The sequence below is a fragment of the Pristis pectinata genome, chromosome 2 (genome assembly GCF_009764475.1).
Source record: "Pristis pectinata isolate sPriPec2 chromosome 2, sPriPec2.1.pri, whole genome shotgun sequence".
Classification (NCBI taxonomy): domain Eukaryota; kingdom Metazoa; phylum Chordata; class Chondrichthyes; order Rhinopristiformes; family Pristidae; genus Pristis; species Pristis pectinata.
Window position 1 is genome coordinate 3638871 of NC_067406.1, and position 20384 is coordinate 3659254.

Genomic DNA, 20384 nt, shown 5'->3' on the forward strand with positions numbered 1-20384 from the left:
GGGACAACCCTTCTCTGGGCTGGAAAACTGCAGGACCACACCTTCCCTGGAGTGTTTTCCCCACAGCCGGACAGATACTTCCCTGGAAAATCTTCCCACAGATGCTCTGGCCTCCACACAGTCTGGCCAGGAATCCCAGTGTGAATCCGTACGAACATCAAGCACACCCTGGTTGGCAACCAATGTGTGACAGCTGTGCTAGTGATTGCCAGAAGGTTTCAAGCCGGGTCCTGAGTATTGTGATGAGCTATCATTCCATCTCCTCGCTCTCTCTCTCTCTTCCTACATCATGTTCTCCTCTTAATGCCCCATTAACGGTCTCCCATTTCTTTGTGCTTCAGATGTTTCCCCAGCGAAGGCTGAAACCATCAGTGGCTGTAGGTTCCGTGCGATGACTGTGCTCAATGATTTGGGTTGGTTTTGCATGGCTGGAGGCTGTGGGTGATGATCGAGTGAAGCTTTGCTTGACGTTATATTGTTTTGACATGCATACACCTGCTTTGGCTGCTCTACACTGCATGAGTAACGAGATCCCCGTCATTAAACAGAGCTCCAATTCGCCATTCCCCCCTCCAGTTCCTAATGCTTGGCATGTCCAGAGTCCCATCCATGAGCTCAAGGCCCCTCGAAGTTACAGTAGTGGGAGGGAGCCTGGGCTGGACGTGTAAGGAGAGCTGAATCAAGGCCACAAGGGAACACCACCAATTTTTGATCACAGCCATCCCGAATTCGGAATACATGGCTGGTCCTTCACTGTCACTGGGTCTAACTCCTGGAACTCCCCACCCAACACCACTATGGGGGCACCTTCTCCAGGACTGCAGTGTTTCAAGAAGGTGGCTCACGTCTACCTACTGAGGGGCATTTAGGGATAGGCAATAAATGCTGGTCTGTCTGCTAATGTTCAGATCCCTGTACAGTGGCGTCTGAGTTGGAAGTTGATTGACAAGTTGGGATTGAGCACAGGGGAAGATAAGAGCAAGTAAATGGGAATCCTTGTTCCTACCAAAGACATTCCAATACTGTTATTCCTGCCCTGATGCTGTAGCTGTCGGTCAAACTGTTATCCACCCTGTCCTTTTTACTGGAAGCACAAGAGACTGCAGATGCTGAAATCTGGAGCAAACATAAACTGCTGGGGGAGCTCAGCGGGTCAGGCAGCATCTGTGGAGGCAGAGGGATGGTCGATGTTTTGGATTGAGACCCTGCATCTGAACAGATGCAGGATCTTGACCCAAAATGTTGACCATCCCTCTTTCTCCACAGACGCTGCCTGACCCGCTGAGTTCTTCCAGTAGTTTGTTTTCTGCCCAGTTTACTATTGCACCGAAACCACCTACAGCTGTCCACATGTTCAATTGGTGTTAGTGGCAGCGGTGAATTCCATTTCCCTCAGCTGGTCTCTGCATCGTGAAGCAGGGTTATCAGTCTCTGTGCATGGAGTGCAGATTGGCCGGTGTATCCTACATTACAGAAGGAACCACAATGCAAATATTTCTTTGTTGGCTCTGAAATACTTTGGGGCATCCTGATTGGGATATTTGAGGTGTTATATAAATGCAAAAGCTTTCAGCACCATTTAATTCATCAACGTTGTATTCTTGACTGGAAGCTCCTAGGTAACTCCTGTTCATTCATTTTCCATTTTTTTTTAAAACATAGCAGGTCATTTGGCCTGCTAATATTCCCTGTAACTGATTCTCCCCACATTCCCATTAATTAACCCCCTCCCGCAGATTCTACCCCTCACCTACACACCGGGGCAATTTACGGTGGCCAATTAACCCACCAACCCACATGTCTTTGGGATGTGGGAAGAAACTGGAGCACCCGGGGGGGGGGGGGGGGGGGAACCTGCACTGGACCACAGGGAGAACATGCAAACTCCACGCAGACAGCACTAGCGGTCAGAATCGAACCAGGGTCGCTGGACTTGAGGCAGCAGCTCTAACCATGACACCACTGAAGGGTGTGCCTCCCAGTGAATGTTTGTGGGAGGATTGGTCTGGACCAGTTCTGAAGTTTGGAAAATGAGGAGATGCCAAAAACAAGCACTCTCCCCATGGACAATGTGAGCCCCACCAGTCAAGTCTCTGGTCTTGGGCTGCACTCACCATATCCACCCCTGCCTTCCCAAAAATCCTCTCCAGTTGTCCCTTCAGCTGTTTCCTGTGATGCCTTCTCCCAACAGCTAAAGTTGACTCGGTTCTACCAGAGAAAATTCAACTGGATCATAAAGGGATTCAAGGCTGGGAATCCCACTCTATGTTTCATCTCCCCAGATCAGAGCACTAGTGAGTTCAAAGTGTGGAGCCCATTGGCTGGTTTTAACATGGTGCTCCCAACATTATGACGGGCTCCAATTCTCAATGTATCATGCTTACAATCTCTCTCTTTCTGGGTGAATGTGTCCTGCTTTTGGTGTTGGTGCTGGGAAAGGTGTTTGGGTTTGGTGTTAGAATTATGAACGGAAATGGTGTTGGGATTGGGGTTTGGTGCTGGGATTGTGTGTGTGGAGTTATCAAGGGGACAGCATTGGGGTTGGGTGCATGTGGTGTGGGTGTTGGGTTTGGGGTTGTGGATGGGGTTATGGATAATGATGGTTTGGGCTAGGGTTAATAGGTTCGGGATTGGGGATATAAATGGGTTTGGGGTTGGAGTTTGGTCCGTGGGATATGGAAGGAGATGGAATTGGGAGATTGGGCTGGAAAGGGTGGATCAGTAAGTTTGCAGATGACATGAAGGTGTTGTGGATAGTATAGAAGGTTGCTGTAGGTTACAACAGGACATTGATAGGATGCAGATCTGGGCTGAGAAGTGGCAGATAGAGTCCAAACTGGAAAAGTGTAAAGTGATACACGTTGGAAGATCGAATTTGAAGGCAGAATACAAGGTTAATGGCAGGACACTTAGCAGTGTGGAGGAACAGAGGGATCTTGAGGTCCACGTTCATAGATCCCTCAAGGTTGCCACCCAGGTTGATAGGGTTGTTAAGGAGGTGTATGGTATGTTGGCCTTCATTAGTCGGGGTATTGAGTTCAAGAGCTGCCAGGTAATGTTGCAGCTCTACAGAACTCGTGTTAGACCACACTTGGGAGTATTGTGTTCTGTTCTTGTCACCTCATTACAGGAAGGATGTGGAAGCTTTAAGTAGGGTGCAGAGGAGATTTACCAGGATGTCGCCTGGGTTGGAGAGCATGTCTTATGAGGATAGGTTGAGTGAACCTGAGCTTTTTTCTTTGGAGAGGTGACTTGATAGAGGTGTACAAGATGAAAAGAGGCATAGATCGAGTGGACGGTCAGAGACTTTTTCCCAGGGCGAAAATGGCTCACATGAGGGGGCATAATTTTAAGGTGATTAGAGGAAAGTATAGGGGGGATGTCAGAGGTAAGTTTTTTTACACAGAGTAGTGGGTGCATGGAATGCACTGCCGGCAGAGATTGTGGAGGCAGATACATTAGGGACATTTAAGAAACTCTTAGATAGCCACATGAATGATAGAGAAATGAAGGGCTATGTGGGAGGGAAGAGTTAGATAGACCTCAGAGCAGGATAAAATATCGGCACAACATTGTGGGCCGAAGGGCCTGTACTGTGCTGTAATGTACTATGTAATATGGATGGGAACGGAGATGTGGTAGGGTTGGGATGTGTTGAATTGGGAAGGGTAGTCTTGACGCTGGCTTGGGATTGGCCATTTGAGAGAGATATATAACGACATAGCCTTCAGGTTTTTTAATATTTAAGTGAAAGATGATGTGCTGGTTGTAGGTTTGAGGCCTGATGAGTGATCTCTGGGTGTGTTCCTCTGACATGTTTCTCCAACCCATTCTGGAGAGATGGGCTTGGCTGCAAGACCAGCAGATGTTGATCGACTTGCTCAGCCTCAGTTGAATCGAAAGGTTTCAGGGGGTCTGTAGTCACATGTAGAAGTGGCTCAGGTAAGGTCAACAGGTTCCTTTCTGGAAGGCCAGTCATAAACCAGTCGGAAAGTATTGGCGATTGAACAACTTCATGCTCACTTTTTCTGATTTTGGATTTTTACATCCGAACCTTTCTCATCCCAAGACCAGAGAGGGTTTGAAAAATTCCTTTGGAGCCCCACCAATCTCCTCCCTCCCTGCCCAATCTCATCAGGCCCTGGGATTTATCCAGCTTTAACCCAGATAAGACATTGTATATCTCCAGTAGTAATTTGTTTTAAAACTTCACCGTTCCCTCCCTGAATTCTCCAATTGCGCTCTTCACCGTGATAAAAAAAATTCATTCTAAGACCTCACCATTCTTCAGCATCACAAACTCCCTCTTTGGTCCCTAATGGGTCCTACTTGATCCCTGGTTACTCTCTTGCCCTTAACATAATGATAAAATGTCTTGAGGTTTGCCTTAATCATGCTTGTCAATGGTATTTTGTGTCCCCTCTTTTCCTTCCTAATTTTTAAGTACCTCCCTACACTTTCTGTACTTCCATAGGCCCTTCCCTGTTTCCAGTTCTCTATTCATATCATTAGCTTCCCTTTTTTCTTATCCAAACTTTGCCATCTCTTGACATTCAGGGCTCGGACTTGCTGTTCATTTTTTTCACTCGCACAGGAACCCTGAACTCAGAAGAGCGCTGAACTCTCACTGTTCCCCTTTTGATTGACTCCAGTGTATCTTACCTGAAAGTATCTGCTCCCAGTCCATTTTTGCATTCAAATCAGCCTTTCCCCACTTAGGACCTTCATTTCTGGTCAATACGGAGGTTACAAAGTTATGGTGACCATCTCCGAAATGCTTCCCCCCTCCTCCTACTTGCCTGGCTACATTCCCAAAGATTAGGTCCAGTACCATTTCTCATCCAGAAGAAACCAGCCATTCTTATCTGGTCTGGACTCTTGACTCCAGAACCCACAACCATATGGTTGAATCTGAAAAATGCACCATCTAAGGCTAATTAGTGGATGGGCAATAACTTTCCAGTGATAGGCAGGTTCCTTTACAAGAGTATATATATAGGATGGAATTAGATGGATTGTGGTGAGTTAGAATAGGATGGGATTGGAATTGGGATGGTTTGAGTGAGGTATAGTGAGATTTGGACTGATAGCTTGGGTGAAATTGAGATGGGGAGTGTGTTTTAGTAGGGTTGGAATTGAGATTGATTAGAATGTGGATGGTTCAATAAGATTGCAGTTTGGAAGATTAGAACTGAGATGGTTTGGGTAGGATTGGATGGTTAGGTAGGGTTGGGATTAGGATGGATTAGGTAGGATTGGGATAGGAATAGTTTGGGTGGGATTGAAATTGCACGGGTAGGAGTGTGTTTGGGAGGATTTGGTTGGATTGGTTTGGACGGTGTAGAATTGCGATTGGGATGGATTGGGTGGGATCAAGATGTTTGAATGGGATTGGGATTGTGATTGTGAAAGTTTGTTGGGATTAGGATTACTTTGGTAGGATCAGGATTGGAAGGGAAATTGGGGTCTGAGCCATTTTTAACCCCAAGTAACTTTCTCCTGTGCACCTCTCTCCATTTCTGTTCTGTTCCTTTGGCAGTTGACGATGGTCTGGGATACCTGCCCACCTTTGGGCCCTGCTTCGTGAACCTGTACGGCAGCCCACGAGAGTTCACGGGCTTCCCCGACCCCTATGCGGATATGAACCTCGGAAAGGTAGGGAGCACAGTGACTCTCCAGGAATCCATCTACCATCAGCACCTGGTCAGTGGTAGGTAATTCTCCAGCAGCCGGGCTGGATGGGAACTTCAGTGACCAATGGGTCCTGTTAATATTCGGAGCCTGAGGTGAAGCATGAGAATCAAAGCCTGGTGGCACGAGGTCTGGTATTTAGAGACACCAGAGACTGCAGATGCTGGAAATCTGGAGCAACACACAAGGTGCTGGAGGAACTCAGCAGGTCAGGTGGCATCTACGGAGGGAAATGGACAGTCAACGTTTTGGGTCGAGATCCTTCATCAGGACTGGAAAGAAAGAGGGGAGATAGCCAGTATAAAAAGTATTTACTTAACAGTTTATCACATGAATTAGGAGCAGGAGTAACCCATTCAGCCCTTCAAGCCTGTTCTGTCATATCTTCAGAGATGCAATGGAAGTACAACAGCCATTTGCACAACAAGATCCCACAATCATCACTACCGGGCAGGCACGATGGTGTAGCAGTTAGCGTAATGCTTTACAGTGCCAGTGACCCGGGTTCGAATCTGGCCACTGTCTGTAAGGAGTTTATACGTTATCCCCATGTCTGCGTGGGTTTCCTCCCACATTCCAAAGACGTACGGGTTAGGAAGTTGTGGGCATGCTTTGTGTTGGTGCCGGAAGCGTGGCGACACTTGCGGGCTGCCCCCAGAACACTCTACGCGAAAGATGCATTTCACTGTGTGTTTCGATGTACATGTGACTAATAAAGATATCAAGTCACAGTGACTTGGTAATCCATTTGCTAGTATAATCGGTGATGATTATTGGGGAGGGCACCAAGGAGGACTCTCCCACTCTACCTCACCGCAGTGGGTGGGGCTCCATTCACATTCACCTGAGAGAGCAGTTGGGTCTGGGTTAAGCACCATGCCTGGAAGACGGCACTGTCAGCAGTGTGGCACTCCCTCAGTCCTGCACCGGGGTATCCCAATCTCCCAATCTCAAGGTTGTATCAAAGTAAAGATGAAGTGGTGGGTCAGAGGTTCCAGAGACATGGGATGGCTGAGACTGTGGAGGGATTTGAACAAAAGGACGAGGATTTTAGGATAAAACTTTCTAGACTAGATGTCACGAGGTCAGAGGTTATATATCAGCCAATTGAAAGGCGCAACTTGTCATTGTCAGAGCTGGGTGTGGGAAGAGTTGGTGGCATGTGGAGAGTTTGGGAAGATTTTTAGAAAACTGGAATTGGGATAGTTTGGTGGGATTGGCATTGGGATAGAATAGGATGTCAGGAATTAGTAATTGGTTTATTATTGTCACATGTACTGAGATACTGTGAAAAACTTTTGTTTGCGTGCCATCCAGACAGATCATGGAGGTAGTACAAAGAAAACAGAATGCATAATATAGTGAAGACACAAGAGAGAACTGCGGATGCTGGAAATCTGGAGTAACACACACACAAAACGCAGAAAGAACTCAGCGGGTCAGGCAGCATCTATGAAGGGAAATGAACAGTTGACGTTTTGGGCTGAGAATATAGTGTTACAGTTGCAGAGACAGTGCAGCGTAGGTAGACAAATAAAGTGCAAGGGCCACGACGAGGTAGATTAAGAGATAAGAGTTCATCTTTATTGTAAAGAGGTCCGTTCAAGAGTCTGGTAACAGTGGGATAGAAACTGTCCATGAGCCTGGTGGTACATGTTCTCAAGCTTTTGTATCTTCTGCCCGTTGGGTGGGGGGAGAAGAGAGAGTGACTGGGGTGGGAGGGGTCCTTGATTATGCTGGCTGCTTTCCCGAGAGTGGGAAGAGTAGACAGGTCCATGGAGGGGAGGCTGGTTTGTGTGATGGGCTGTCAATGGTTGAGAGGGTGCCGGGATATGTGAGGACAGTGTGTGGTGCTGAAGAAGAACGAAGTATAAAACGCAGATCGTTCGCACCAATACTGAGGCAGGAGATGGAGAGAGTGATGGGGAGAGACCTCAAAAGAAGATTGGGGGGGGGGGGAGGTGAGGGAAGAGAAATTCCTGATACACGGAGCTTGTCCCGGGCTTCAATCTAAGTGCTGCTCCCAGCAGAGTACATTGTCGGCTGGTAACTACTGTGGGTCACCTGAGGATGTGGAAGGTGCTATAGAAGTGAAAGTATATCCTTGTCTTTACCTCTTTCTGTCTGTCTCTCTCTCTGTGGTTCTCTTGTCTCTCAGTCTCTCTCTCAGTCTCTCTCTGTCTCTGTCTCTCTCTCCTTGTCTCTCTCTCCCTGTCTCCCTCTCCCTCTCCCTCCCTCTCTCCCTCTCCCTCTCTATCTCTCTCTCTCTCTCGCTCTCAGTCAGTCTCTCTCTCAGTCTCTCCCTCTCTCTCAGTCTCTCTCTGTCTTAATAGATTCTGGGTTCACCTCCCACTCCAGAGACTTGGAAACAACATCGAGGCCCACTGTGGGAGTGCTGCTCTGTCAGAGGTGTCGTCTTTCCCATTAGCCGGGAAGCCAGGACCCTGTCAGGAGCAGGACTAGGCCTTTCAGCCCTTCGAGCCTGCTCCATTCAACGTGATTATGGCTGATCATCCAAATTCAACCCCGTTCTAGTTTAATTCCCCCCATTACCCTTGATCTCTTGAGCCCTAAGAACAATATCTAACTCCATATAGAACAGTACAGCACAGGAACAGGCCCTTCGGACCACCACGTTTATCCTGACCATGATACCAATCCAACTAATCCCATCTGCCTGCACGTGGTCTGTATCCCTCCATTCCCTGCCTGGTCATGTCTGTCTAAATGCTTCTTAACCGTCACTGCTTCCAACACCTCCCCTTGCAGTGCCTACCAAGCACCTACCAGGTCTCTGTGTGTATATATAAAAAAAATTAACACACATAATGGAACATAGAACACTATGTTAGATCTATCTAACCCTTCCCTCCCACATAGCCCCTATTTTTCAATCATTCATGTGTCTTAAATGTCCCTATTGTATCTACCCCCACAACCTCTGCCGGCAGTGCGTTCCACACACCCACCACTCTCTGTGTAAAAAAACTTACCCATGACATCCCCCTTATACCTTCCTCCAATCACCTTAAAATTATGTCCCCTCGTGTTAGCCATTGTCACCCTGGGAAAAAGTCTCTGACTGTCCACTCGATCTATGTCTCTTATCATCTATCAAGTCACCTCTCATCCTCCTCCTCTCCAAAGAGAAAAGCCCTAGCTCACTCAACCTATCCTCATAAGACCTATTCCCATATCCTCATAATCTTTAAATATATATATTTAAACCTTCCACTGCTTTCTGTGGTAGAGAATTCCACAGGATCGCCACCTTCTGGAAGGAGAAATTTCTTCCCATCTCAGTCTTAAATGGCTGATGCCTTATGCTTAGACAGTGACATCCTCTTCATGAAGTTCCTGGTGTCAAGAACATCATTCCTGCATCTAATCTATCCAGACCTGTCAGCATTTTTGTAGGTTTCTTTGAGATACCCTCTCATTGTATTGGAATTTGTTCATTATTGTCACTTGTACCGAGGTACAGGGAAAAAACTTATCTTGCATACCGTTCATACAGATCAATTCATTACAACAGTACGTTGAGGTAGTACAGGGTAAAATTAATAACAGAATGCAGAATAAAGTGTTACCATATAAATAAAAACATAGAAAAATACAGCACTTATACAGGCCCTTCGGCCCACCATGTTGTGCTGACCTTCAAACCACATCTAAGACTATCTAACCCCTTCCTCCCACATATCCCTCTATTTTAAATTCCTCCATATGCTTATCTAACAATCTCTTGAACCTGACCAATGTATCAGCCTCCACCACTACCCCAGGCAGCGCATTCCATGCACCAACCTCCCTCGGACATCTCCCTTGAACTTCCCACCCATTACCTTAAAGCCATGCCCTCTTGTATTGAGCATTGGTGCCCTGGGAAAGAGGTGCTGGCTGTCCACTCTATCTATTCCTCTTAATATTTTGTATACTTCTATCATGTCTCCTCTCACCCTCCTTCTCTCCAATGAGAACAGCCCTAGCTCCTTTAGTCTCTCCTCATTATCCATGCTCTCTAATCCAGGCAGCATCCTGGTAAATCTCCTCTGCACCCTCTCCAACGCCTCCACATCCTTCCTATAATGAGGTGACCAGAACTGGACACAGTACTCTAGGTGTGGCCTAACCAGAGTTTTGTAAAGCTGCATCATTACTTCACGGCTCTTAAACTCAATCCCACGATTTATCCCATAAGCTTTCTTAACTACCCTATCCACCTGTGTGGCAACTTTCAGTGATCTGTGGATATGAACCCGCAGATCCCTCTGCTCCTCCACACTGCCCAAAATCCTGCCATTAACCTTGTACTTTGCCTTGGAGTTAGTCCTTCCAAGGTGTACCACCTCGCACTTCTCCGGATTAAGCTCCATCTGCCACTTGTCAGCCCAGCTCTGCATCCTATCAATATCCCTCTGTAAGCTTCGACAGTCCTCCACACTATCCACAACACCACCGATCTTTGTGTCATCTGCAAACTTGCTAAACCACCCTTCCACCCCCTCATCTAAGTCATTAATAAATATCACAAAAAGTAGAGGTCCCAGAACTGATCCCTGTGGGACACCACTAGTCACAGCCCTCCAATCCGAATGCACTCCCTCCACCACAACCCTCTGCTTTCTACAGGCAAGCCAATTCCTAATCCACACAGCCAAGCTTCCCTAGATCCCTTGGCCTCTGACCTTCTGAAGAAGCCTACCATGTGGAACCTTGTCAAATGCTTTACTAAAATCCATGTGGACCACATCCACTGCACTGCCCTCATCAATCTTCCTGGTTACCTCCTCAAAGAACACTATCAGGCTTGTGAGGCAAGATCTTCACAAAGCCATGCTGGCTGTCCCTAATTAGTCCATGTTTCTCTAAATGCTTATAGATCCAATCTCTTAGAATCCTTTCTAACAGCTTACCCACCACAGACGTAAGGCTCACTGGTCTGTAATTCCCTGGACTATCCCAACTACCTTTTTTGAATAAGGGGACAACATTTGCCACCCTCCAATCCTCCGGTACCATCCCCGTGGACAACGAGGACTCAAAGATCCTAGCCAACGGTTCAGCAATCTTCTCCCTCGCCTCGTGAAGCAGCCTGGGGAATATTCCGTCAGGCCCCAGGGACTTATCCATCCTAATATTTTCTAACAGCTCCAACACATCCTCTCTCTTGATACCTACATGCTCTAGAACATTACCCTCATCAACACTGTCCTCAGCGGCATCAAGACCCCTCTCCTTGGTGAATACTGAAGAGAAGTATTCATTGAGAACCTCACCCACTTCCACAGCTTCCAGGCACATCCTCCCACCTTTGTCTTTAATCAGACCTACCTTTACTGTCGTCATCCTTCTGCTCTTCACATACGAGAAAAAAGCCTTGGGATTCTCCTTAACCCTACTCGCCAAAGCCTTCTCATGTCCCCTTCTTGCTCTCCTCAGCCCCTTCTTAAGTTACTTCCTTGCTACTCTACATTCCTCACGAGCCCTGCCTGTTCCTTGCTGCTTACACCCTGTGTATGCTGACCTCTTCTTCCTATTGGTATTGGTTTATTATTGTAACTTGTACCGAGGTACAGTGAAAAGCTTGTCTTACAAACCGATCATACAGGTCACTTCATTACACAGTGCAGTTACATTGAGTTAGTACAAAGTGCATTGATGTAGTACAGGTAAAAACAGTAACAGTACAGAGTAAAGTGTCACAGCTACAGAGAAAGTGCAGTGCAATAAGGTGCAAGGTCACAACAAGGTAGATCGTGAGGTCATAGTCCATCTCATTGTATAAGGGAACCGTTCAATAGTCTTATCACAGTGGGGTAGAAGCTGTCCTTGAGCCTGGTGGTACGTGCCCTCAGGCTCCTGTATCTTCTACCCGATGGAAGAGGAGAGAAGAGAGAATGTCCTGGGTGAGTGGAGTCTTTGATTATGCCGGCTGCTTCACCAAGACAACGAGAGGTAAAGGAGGGGAGGCTGGTGTCCGTGATGCGCTGGGCTGTGTCCACAACTCTCTGCAGTTTCTTGCGGTCCTGGGCAGAGCAGTTGCCGTACCAAGCCGTGATGCTTTCTATGATAATGAAATAGGATGTGTTCTGGGGTGTACAGAAACAGCTGAGAAAATTCTTTCTCTCCTTCCTTTTTCACTCCTTTCTCTGCTTCCTTTGTACCTTCCCCATTCGAAGAAACTGTGACACAGAGGAGGGTGTGGGGTGGGCAGCCACACTAGCCCAGTACAATCAATGTGAATTGGACACCATCCCTTTACTGCCTTGTCCGCTCCTGTTGTCTCCAGGGTGAGTCGATGGCCTATCGAGGAAGGGTACTGCTGGAACTGAGCACTAAGCTGGTGGAACGGGCAGAGCAGAAGATTGAGGAAATTCCCTCAGACGAGCTCCTGAGACTTGAGGTAATTTTCAATACTCATTTGAAAGGAAGTCCCTCCCATAACCAAGAAGGGTATCGGTTGGTGTTACTGTCAGCTGGAGCTCAGCACCACATTGGTGTCGAGTGCTAATTTGCTGCACGGGACTGACTTACTGTTGACTATTAATTAAACACAGTATCGGGTAAATACTGAGTGTTAATTAAGAGGTCGGCACAGGTTTAGTGTCAATCATTAGTGCATTTGCAAAGTTAGTGTTAAGCGCTGGTTTAATGTCAGGTGCTAGTTTAGTGCACTGTAGCAGGTTAGTGGTGAGTGGCAGTTTATTGCAGGTAAACTGTTGGTTTAACACGCAGTATTGGATCAGTAACGAGCCCTGGTTTAGCACATAGCACCAGTTTAGTACTGAGTGCAGGTCTGCTGCATGACTCCGTTAGTGACGAGACCTGGTTTCGTGCAAAGTAGCAGGTTATCGTTGAGAGTTGGTTTACCAAACAGTACCAGGTTAATCCCGCATGCTTGTTTAATTCACCTTAGAGTTATTCTGATTTGGCACACTGCAAGGCATGTTTATTGTCATCTGCACAAGTACGATGAGGTACAGGTACGATGAAAAACTTGCTTGCAGCAGCTTCACTGGCACAGACAACATAAATTATACATACATAAATTATGCAAGACCTTGAAGAAAAAAGACTGCAAAACAAGACATTAATGCAGAAACAAAACACACTCAGAGACAAGTCCATGGTAGTGCAAGAGGTGGTCTGTACTGTTCCGTTGCTGAGGGAGGGTTAGGGTTGTGCAGGTCGGTTCAAGAACCTGATGGTTGTAGGAAAGTAGCTGTTCCTGAACCTGGTGGTGTGGGACTTCAGACTTCTGCACCTCCTGCCCTATGGTAGCAGGGAGAAGAGAACATGACCCGGAAGCTGCAGAGAGTAGTGGACTAAGCCCAATGCAGCATGGGTATGTCCCTCCCCACCATTGGTAGTATCTACAGGAGGTGCTGCTTCAAGAAGGCAACATCCATCATCGAAGATCCCCACCATCCGGGCCAGGCCATCTTCTCACAGCTACCATCGGGCAGGAGGTACAGAAGCCTGAAGTCCCACACCACCAGGTTCAGGAACAGCTACTTCCCTTCAACCGTTCGGTTCTTGAACCAACCGGCAAAACTCTAATCACTACCTCAGTACAGCAACACTATGACCACTTTGCAGTACAATGGGCTTTGTTTGTTTTTGTTCTAATCGTGTTTTTTCTTGTATAATTTTGTATAATTTATTATGCTTTCCTTGTGACTGTTGTTCTGACTGTTGTGCTGCCACGTGCCTGCGATGCTGCTGCAAGTAAGTTTTTCATTGTAGTGCATACATGGAGAACATAGAACACAGCACAGGAGCAGGCCCTTTGGCCCACGATGTTGGGTTGAACTAATTAAACTTGTAATTAAATGTCTAACTAAACTAATCCCTTCTGCTTAAACAATGTCCATCTCCCTCCATTCTCTGCACATTCATGTACCTGTCTAAGAGCCTCTTAAGCACCTCTCTTGTATCTGCCTCTACTGCCATCCCTGGCAGTGCATTCCAAGCACCCACCACTCTGTGTTTTTAAACAAAAAAAATTGCCCTGCACATTTCCTTTGAACTTAAATGCATGCCCTCTGGTATTAGGCATTTCAATCCTGGGAGAAAGATACAGGCTGTCTACTCTATCTATGCCTCTCGAGATCTTATAAACCTATATCAGGTCTCCCCACAGCCTCTGCCACTCCAGAGAAAACAACCCAAGTTTGTCCAGTGTCTCCTTTTAGCACATACCCTCTAATCCAGGCAGCATTCTGGCAAACGTCCACCATGCCCTCTCCAAAGCCTCCACATCCTTCCTATAATGCAGTTCAGATATTCCAGATGCAGCCTAACTAGATAAAGCTTTTTATAAAGCTGCAACATAATTTCCTGACTCAGAACTTGATACCCCAATTAATAAAGGCAAGCCTTCCACACGCCTTCTTTACCACCCTGTGAACCTGTGCACCCCACCTGTACTTGTGCATATGACAATAAGCTTGACTTTGACTTTGGTGGGGATCCTTGATGATGAACTACTGGTTTAGTGTTGGGTGCTGATTTAATTCACAGCATCATGCTCATGTTGAACGCTGGTTTAATGTACCTTGTCATGCAGAAAGGTAGGAGCATGAGGGGCAATCTTATAGAAATATTTAAAATCATGAGAGGCATCGATAAGGTGGACGATAACAGTCTTTTCCCCAGGGTAGGGGAGTCCAAAACTAGGGGGCATAGGTTTAAGGGTGAGAGGGGAAAGATTTAAAAGGGACCTGAGGGGTAACTTTTTCACGCAGAGGGTGGTGGGTATATGGAACGAGCTGCCAGAGGAAGTGGGTGAGGCAGGTACAACAGTATCATTTAAGAAGCACTTGGATAGGTACATGGAAGGGTGGGGCTTGGAGGGATATGGGCCGAACACAGGAAATTGGGACTAGCTGGGTGGGCACGGTGGTCAGCATGGACTGGTTGGGCCGAAGGGCCTGTATCCGTGCTGTATGACTGACCCTCCTGTTTCCTGCACTCCCCACAGAAGCACCTGCGCCGTCGCAAGTTCCACCTCTGCGCCGTCTTCTACTCTGCCTCCATGCTTCAGGAGGTGAGCGACGCGGTCCAGTTTGAGGTCAGCATCGGCAACTACGGCAACAAGTTCGATGCCACCTGTCTCCCTCTGGCCTCTACCACTCAGTACAGCCGGGCTGTGTTTGACGGTAGGGAGACTCGCTCATTCACAGATACGCAAACCACCGGGGTCCTGTGTTCAGAATCAGGTTTATTATCACTGACTTAAATGATGTGAAATGTGTTGTTTTACAGCACCAATACAGTGCAAAGACATAAAATTGCTATAAATTGCAAAAATTAAATAGTGCAAAAAGAAGGAATAGTGAGATGGTGTTCATGGGTTCATGGACTGTTCAGAAATCTGATGGTGGAGGGGAAGAAGCTGTTCCTGAATCGCTGAGTGTGGGTCTTCAGGCTCCTGTACCTCCTCCCGGAGAAGAAAACATGTCCTGGATGGTGAGGGTCCTTGGTGATGGATGCCACCATCTTGAGGCACCGCCTCTTGAAGATGTCCTTGATGGTGGGGAGGGTTGTGCCCATGATGGAGCTGGCTGAGTCTACAAGCCTCTGCAGCCTCTTGTGATCTTGTGCGTTGGAGCCTCCATACCAGGCTGTGATGCAATCCATCAGAATGCTCTGCAGTGTACATCTATAGAAATTTGTAAAAGTGTTTGGTAACGTACCAAATCTGAAACTCCGAATGAAGTAGAGCCACTGGTGTGCCTTCTTCATGATTGTATCAATGTGTTGGGCTCAGGACTGATCCTCTGAGATGTTGACGCCCAGGAACTTGAAGTTTGCAGTGAATAGTTCTTATTCAGACTGGTGATACAGGAGCCTGAGGGCACGTACCACCAGGCTTAAGGACAGCTTCTATCCCACTGTGATAAGACTATTGAACGGTTCCCTTATACAATGAGATGGACTCTGACCTCACGATCTACCTTGTTGTGACCTTGCACCTTATTGCACTGTACTTTCTCTGTAGCTGTGACACTTTACTCTGTACTGTTATTGTTTTTACCTGTACTACATCAATGCACTCTGTACTTACTCAATGTAACTGCACTGTGTAATGAATTGACCTGTACGATCGGTATGCAAGACAAGTTTTTCACTGTACCTCGGTACAAGTGACAATAATAAACCAATACCAATCGTGGAGTTTCCCAGGGATCAGTGTTAGGACTTTGGCTATCCTGATCAACAGCGACTTGGGGGCCAAGCCACAATTTCTAAATTTGCAGAGGGACAGTATTGTGAACTGGGGAGTGGATAATGAAAAATTAAAGCAAGACGTGAATGGGCAGAGGCATGGCAGATGAAATTCAATGCGGAGAGATATGAGATGATGCAGTTTGGGGAGAATAAGAGGCAGTATGGGATAAAGGAAGAGCTGTAGGAACAGAGGATCCTTGGGGTATGGGTGCATAAGACATTGAAAGTGGCAGGGCAGTCTGAGGAGGCCATTAATAAGGCACTAATAGTGTTGGGCTTTATCAACAGGAACAAGATAATAAATTAGTAATTGGTTTACCAGGATAGTGAAAAGCTTTTCTATGTGTGCCATCCAGGCAGATCATTCCATACACATCGAGGTAGTAAAAAGGGAAAGAAAAACAGAATGAGGAATATAATGTTAGAGTTGTAGACAAAGTGCAAGAGCCATGACGAGGTAGATTGAGAGAGATCAACTTTATCGGATAAGAAGTCCGTTTAAGAGTCTAATAACAGCAGAATAGAAGCTGTTCTTGAGCCTGGTGGTACGTGCTCTCAGACTTTTGTATCTTCTGCCTGATGGGAGGGGGAAGAAGGGAGAATGACCGGGTTCGGAGGGGTCCTTTGGCTGCTGTCCCGAGGCAGTGGGAAGTGTAGACAGTCGACAGGTTTGTGTGATGGGCTGGGCTGTGTCCACAGCTCTCTGCAGTTTCTTGCAGTCCCGGGCAGAGCAGTTGCCGTACCAAGCTGTGATATTGAAGGCATGGAGACTGCATAAAGAAAATAAGTAGGTAATGGCAAGTTCAGAGGTGATGTGTGAGGTTTTTTTAACTCAGAGTGGTGGGTGTCTGCAACAGGCTGCTGGGGGAGCGGTGGAAGCAGATACAATAGTGGCATTTGAGGCTGTTACACAGAATATGCAGGGAATGGATCATGTGCAGGCTGAAGAGATTTGGTTTCATTTGGCATTATGGTTGGCACAGACATTGTGGGCCGAAGGGCCTGTTCCTGTGCTGTACTGTTCTAAGTCCCCAGGGCTCGATGGGGTTGGAGGGTTGGGAGGAGAGGATGCAGAACGACAGATGTGTATAGCAGGGACCCTCACTGATTGTTCTGGAACCTTCTCAGGCTGCCATTATTACTTCCTGCCCTGGGGGAACATCAAACCTGTGGTGGTGTTATCGTCCTACTGGGAAGACATCAGTCACAGGACCGACGCTCTCAACATCCTGCTCCATGCCGCGGACAGACTTGTGAGTACTGCCACTGATTGGGGTTGGGCGATAACTGATGACAAATGCCCTCGTTTTGTGTGCTTGGGGGTGGGGTTGACTCGTGTCCTTTGCTCGGTGAAGCCTTGAAACTTTGGCATGGTTTGGAAGTCAAATCATTGACCTCAGATACCTTGACTCACAAACAGTAGGGACCCCCAGCTCACCTCCCCACACCATGAACCCAAGTCAGGCACCCCACCTCATCACCGGGGCCCGATGCTAACCCTCTGGAGACCAATTGATGTTGCCCTCTGCAGCAGGGTTCACATTTTGGCACCCCCAAAGCCCACCCTGGTCCCACATGAGGCCCTGCATGTGAGTTCTACCTATGATTGAACCCTACCCTTGTCTTTGTCCCCCTGCATCTGCACCTCAGCGAGTTTTGCGCCCGCCATGACACTGAGCTCTTCTTCCATCGCACGGTAGTTGTAGCGGTTAGCGTAACGCTTTACAGCGCCAGCGACCCGGGTTCAATTCCGGCCACTGCCTGTAAGGAGTTTGTACGTTCTCCCCGTGTCTGCGTGGGTTTCCTCCGGGTGCTCCGGTTTCCTCCCACATTCCAAAGACGTACGGGTTAGGAAGTTGTGGGCATGCTATGTTGGCGCTGGAAGTGTGGCGACACTTGCAGACTGCCCCCAGAACACTCTACACAAATGGTTGTATTTCACTGTGTGTTTCGATGTACATGTGACTAATAAAAAAATCTTATCTTCGGCAAGGATTCCCCACCTCCTGTGGATAACTCCTTCTCCTGCCTTAAGCCCACTTCCTCCTCTTGGACACCTTGTCCTGGCCTTCTGCCCGTTCTGGATCTCTTCATCTCTAACCGCTGACGGGCCATTGACCATCTCAACTTCACTCCCGTGACCTACTCTAACCTCACCCCCTCTGAACGCACTGCCCTTCACTCCCTCCGCACCAATCTGGATCTCACCATCAAACCCACAGACAAGGGTGGTGCTGTTGTAGCCTGGCGGGCTGACCTTTACATTGCCGAGGCCAGACGTCAACTCTCGGACACCATCTCTTGCTTGTCCCGCAACCTGGACCCCACCAAGGAGCATCAGGCCATAGTGCAGAGTCAATCACTGATCTCATCATCTCCGGAGATCTCCCCTCCAACCTTAGTTCCCCTACACTGCACTGCCTCCTGCCAAAGATCTACAACTACCCCAGTAGGCCCATTGTTTCTGCCTGCTCCTGCCCCACTGAACTCATGTCCTCATATCCTGAGTCCATTTTGTCCCTCTTGGTCCATTCCCTTCCCAACTATGTCCGTGACACTTCGCATGCCCTCCAGTTCCCTGGCCCTGACCGCCTCATGTTCACCATGGACGTCGAGTCCCTGGTACACTTCCTTCTCCTATCAGGAAGGCCTTAAGACTCTCCGTTTCTTTCTCGACAGACCCAGCCAGTTCCCCTCCACCACCACCCTCCTCCGTCTGGCAGAACTGGTTCTCACCCTCAACAACCTCTTTCTGTGCCTCCCACTTTCTCCAGACCAAAGGTGTAGCCGTGGGCACTCGCCTGGGTCCCAGCTATGGCTGCCTTTTCGTCGGCTACGTGGAACTGTCCATGTTCCAAGCCTACACCAGTAATGCTCCCCAACTCTTGCTCCGCTACATTGACGACTGCATTGGGGCTGCTTCCTGCACCCGTGCTGAGCTCAGCAATTTCATCAGCTTCACCTCCAGCTTCCACCGTGCCCTCAGATTCACCCGGTCCGTCTCTGACACCTCTCTCCCCTTTCTGGATCTCTCTGTCTCCATCTCCAGAGACAGATTAACCACAGACATCTTCTACAAACCCACTGACTCCCACAGTTACCTTGACGACACCTCTTCCCTCCCAGTCACTTGTAAGGACGCCATCCCCTTCTCCCAGTTCCTCTGCCTCCGCCGCATCTGTTCCCACGATGAGGTTTTCCACTCCAGGACATCCGAGATGTCCTCCTCCTTCAGTAACCGGGGTTTCCCTTCCACCGCCATCAATGCAGCCCTCCCCCACATCTCCTCCATTTCCCGCATGTCTGCCCTCACCCCATCCCCCCCTCCCCAACATAACAGGGACAGGGTTCCCCTTGTCCTCACCTACCACCCCACGAGCCTCCGCATCCAACACACCATTCTCCGCAACTTCTGCCACCTCCAATGGGATCCCACCACCAAACATATCTCCCCCTCGCCCCGTCTCTCTGCTTTCTGCAGGGACCACTCTCTCCGCAATTCCCTTGTCCACTCATCCCTCCCCCCTGATAACCCCCTGGCACTTATCCCTGCACCTGCACCAAGTGCTTCACCTGTCCCTACACCACCTCCCACACCACCTCCCTCACCACCATTCAGGACTCCAGACAATCCTTCCAGGTGAGGCAGCGCTTCGCCTGTGAGTCCGAGGGTGTCATTTATTGCAGCTGGTACTCCCGGTGCGGCCTCCTGTACATCGGTGAGACCCGACGCAGATTGGGTGACCGCTTCATCGAGCACCTTTGCTCCGTCCGTTGCAACAGCCAGGACGTCCCGGTGGCCGCCCACTTCAATTCCACATCCCACTCCCATACTGACATGTCTGTCCACGGCCTCCTCTACTGCCGCGTTGAGGCCAGGCGCAGGTTGGAGGAACAACACCTTATATTCCGCCTTGGAAGTCTCCAACCTGATGGCCTCAACACTGATTTGTCTAACTTTCGGTAACCCCTCGCCTTTCCCCCCCCTCTCTTTTTTCCTTTGTTTTACCTCATTCCTGAGGCCCCCTCCCCCCTTCCCTTTCCCCTTCTCCCACCGCCATGACCTGCCCATCCATTCTACCCACCTACCACCTCTTAGCTTCTTACATCTCCCCCCGTCCCCCACCCACCTACCCTCCCCCCTCACCTGGACTCTGGACTCACCTGTCACTTGCCACCCTGTGCTCCTCCCCCTCCCCCCACCTTCTTATTCCGGCTTCTGCCCTCTTCCTTTCCAGTCCTGATGAAGGGTCTCGGCCCGAAACGTCGACTGTTTATTTCCCTCCACAGATGCTGCCTGACCTGCTGAGCTCCTCCAGCACCTTGTATGTGTGTTGCCCACTGCATTGACCTGCCCCCATCTCTGGCCACAACTGCTCCATTGCATCCACCAGCAGACATCACTAAAGCCCACCCCCTCCACTCTCAGCCCCTGACCACACCTAGGGGACTGTTGT

The 20384-nt window shown here is 48.5% G+C and overlaps 1 protein-coding gene across 6 annotated transcripts in view; it reads left to right on the forward strand.

Annotated features, from left to right (window-relative positions):
- Positions 1-20384, forward strand: part of dysf (dysferlin, limb girdle muscular dystrophy 2B (autosomal recessive)) — a 280694-nt gene that overhangs the window by 108633 nt on the left and 151677 nt on the right. For 3 of the 6 annotated variants that reach the window (XM_052038414.1, XM_052038407.1, XM_052038430.1), the window contains exons 17-21: positions 342-413; positions 5540-5655; positions 11984-12097; positions 14678-14855; positions 17056-17180. In XM_052038414.1, the coding sequence (XP_051894374.1) occupies positions 342-413; positions 5540-5655; positions 11984-12097; positions 14678-14855; positions 17056-17180 (605 nt within the window). The remainder of the gene's footprint in view (positions 1-341; positions 414-5539; positions 5656-11983; positions 12098-14677; positions 14856-17055; positions 17181-20384) is intronic. The other 3 variants (XM_052038440.1, XM_052038449.1, XM_052038422.1) reach the window with 2 other exon arrangements.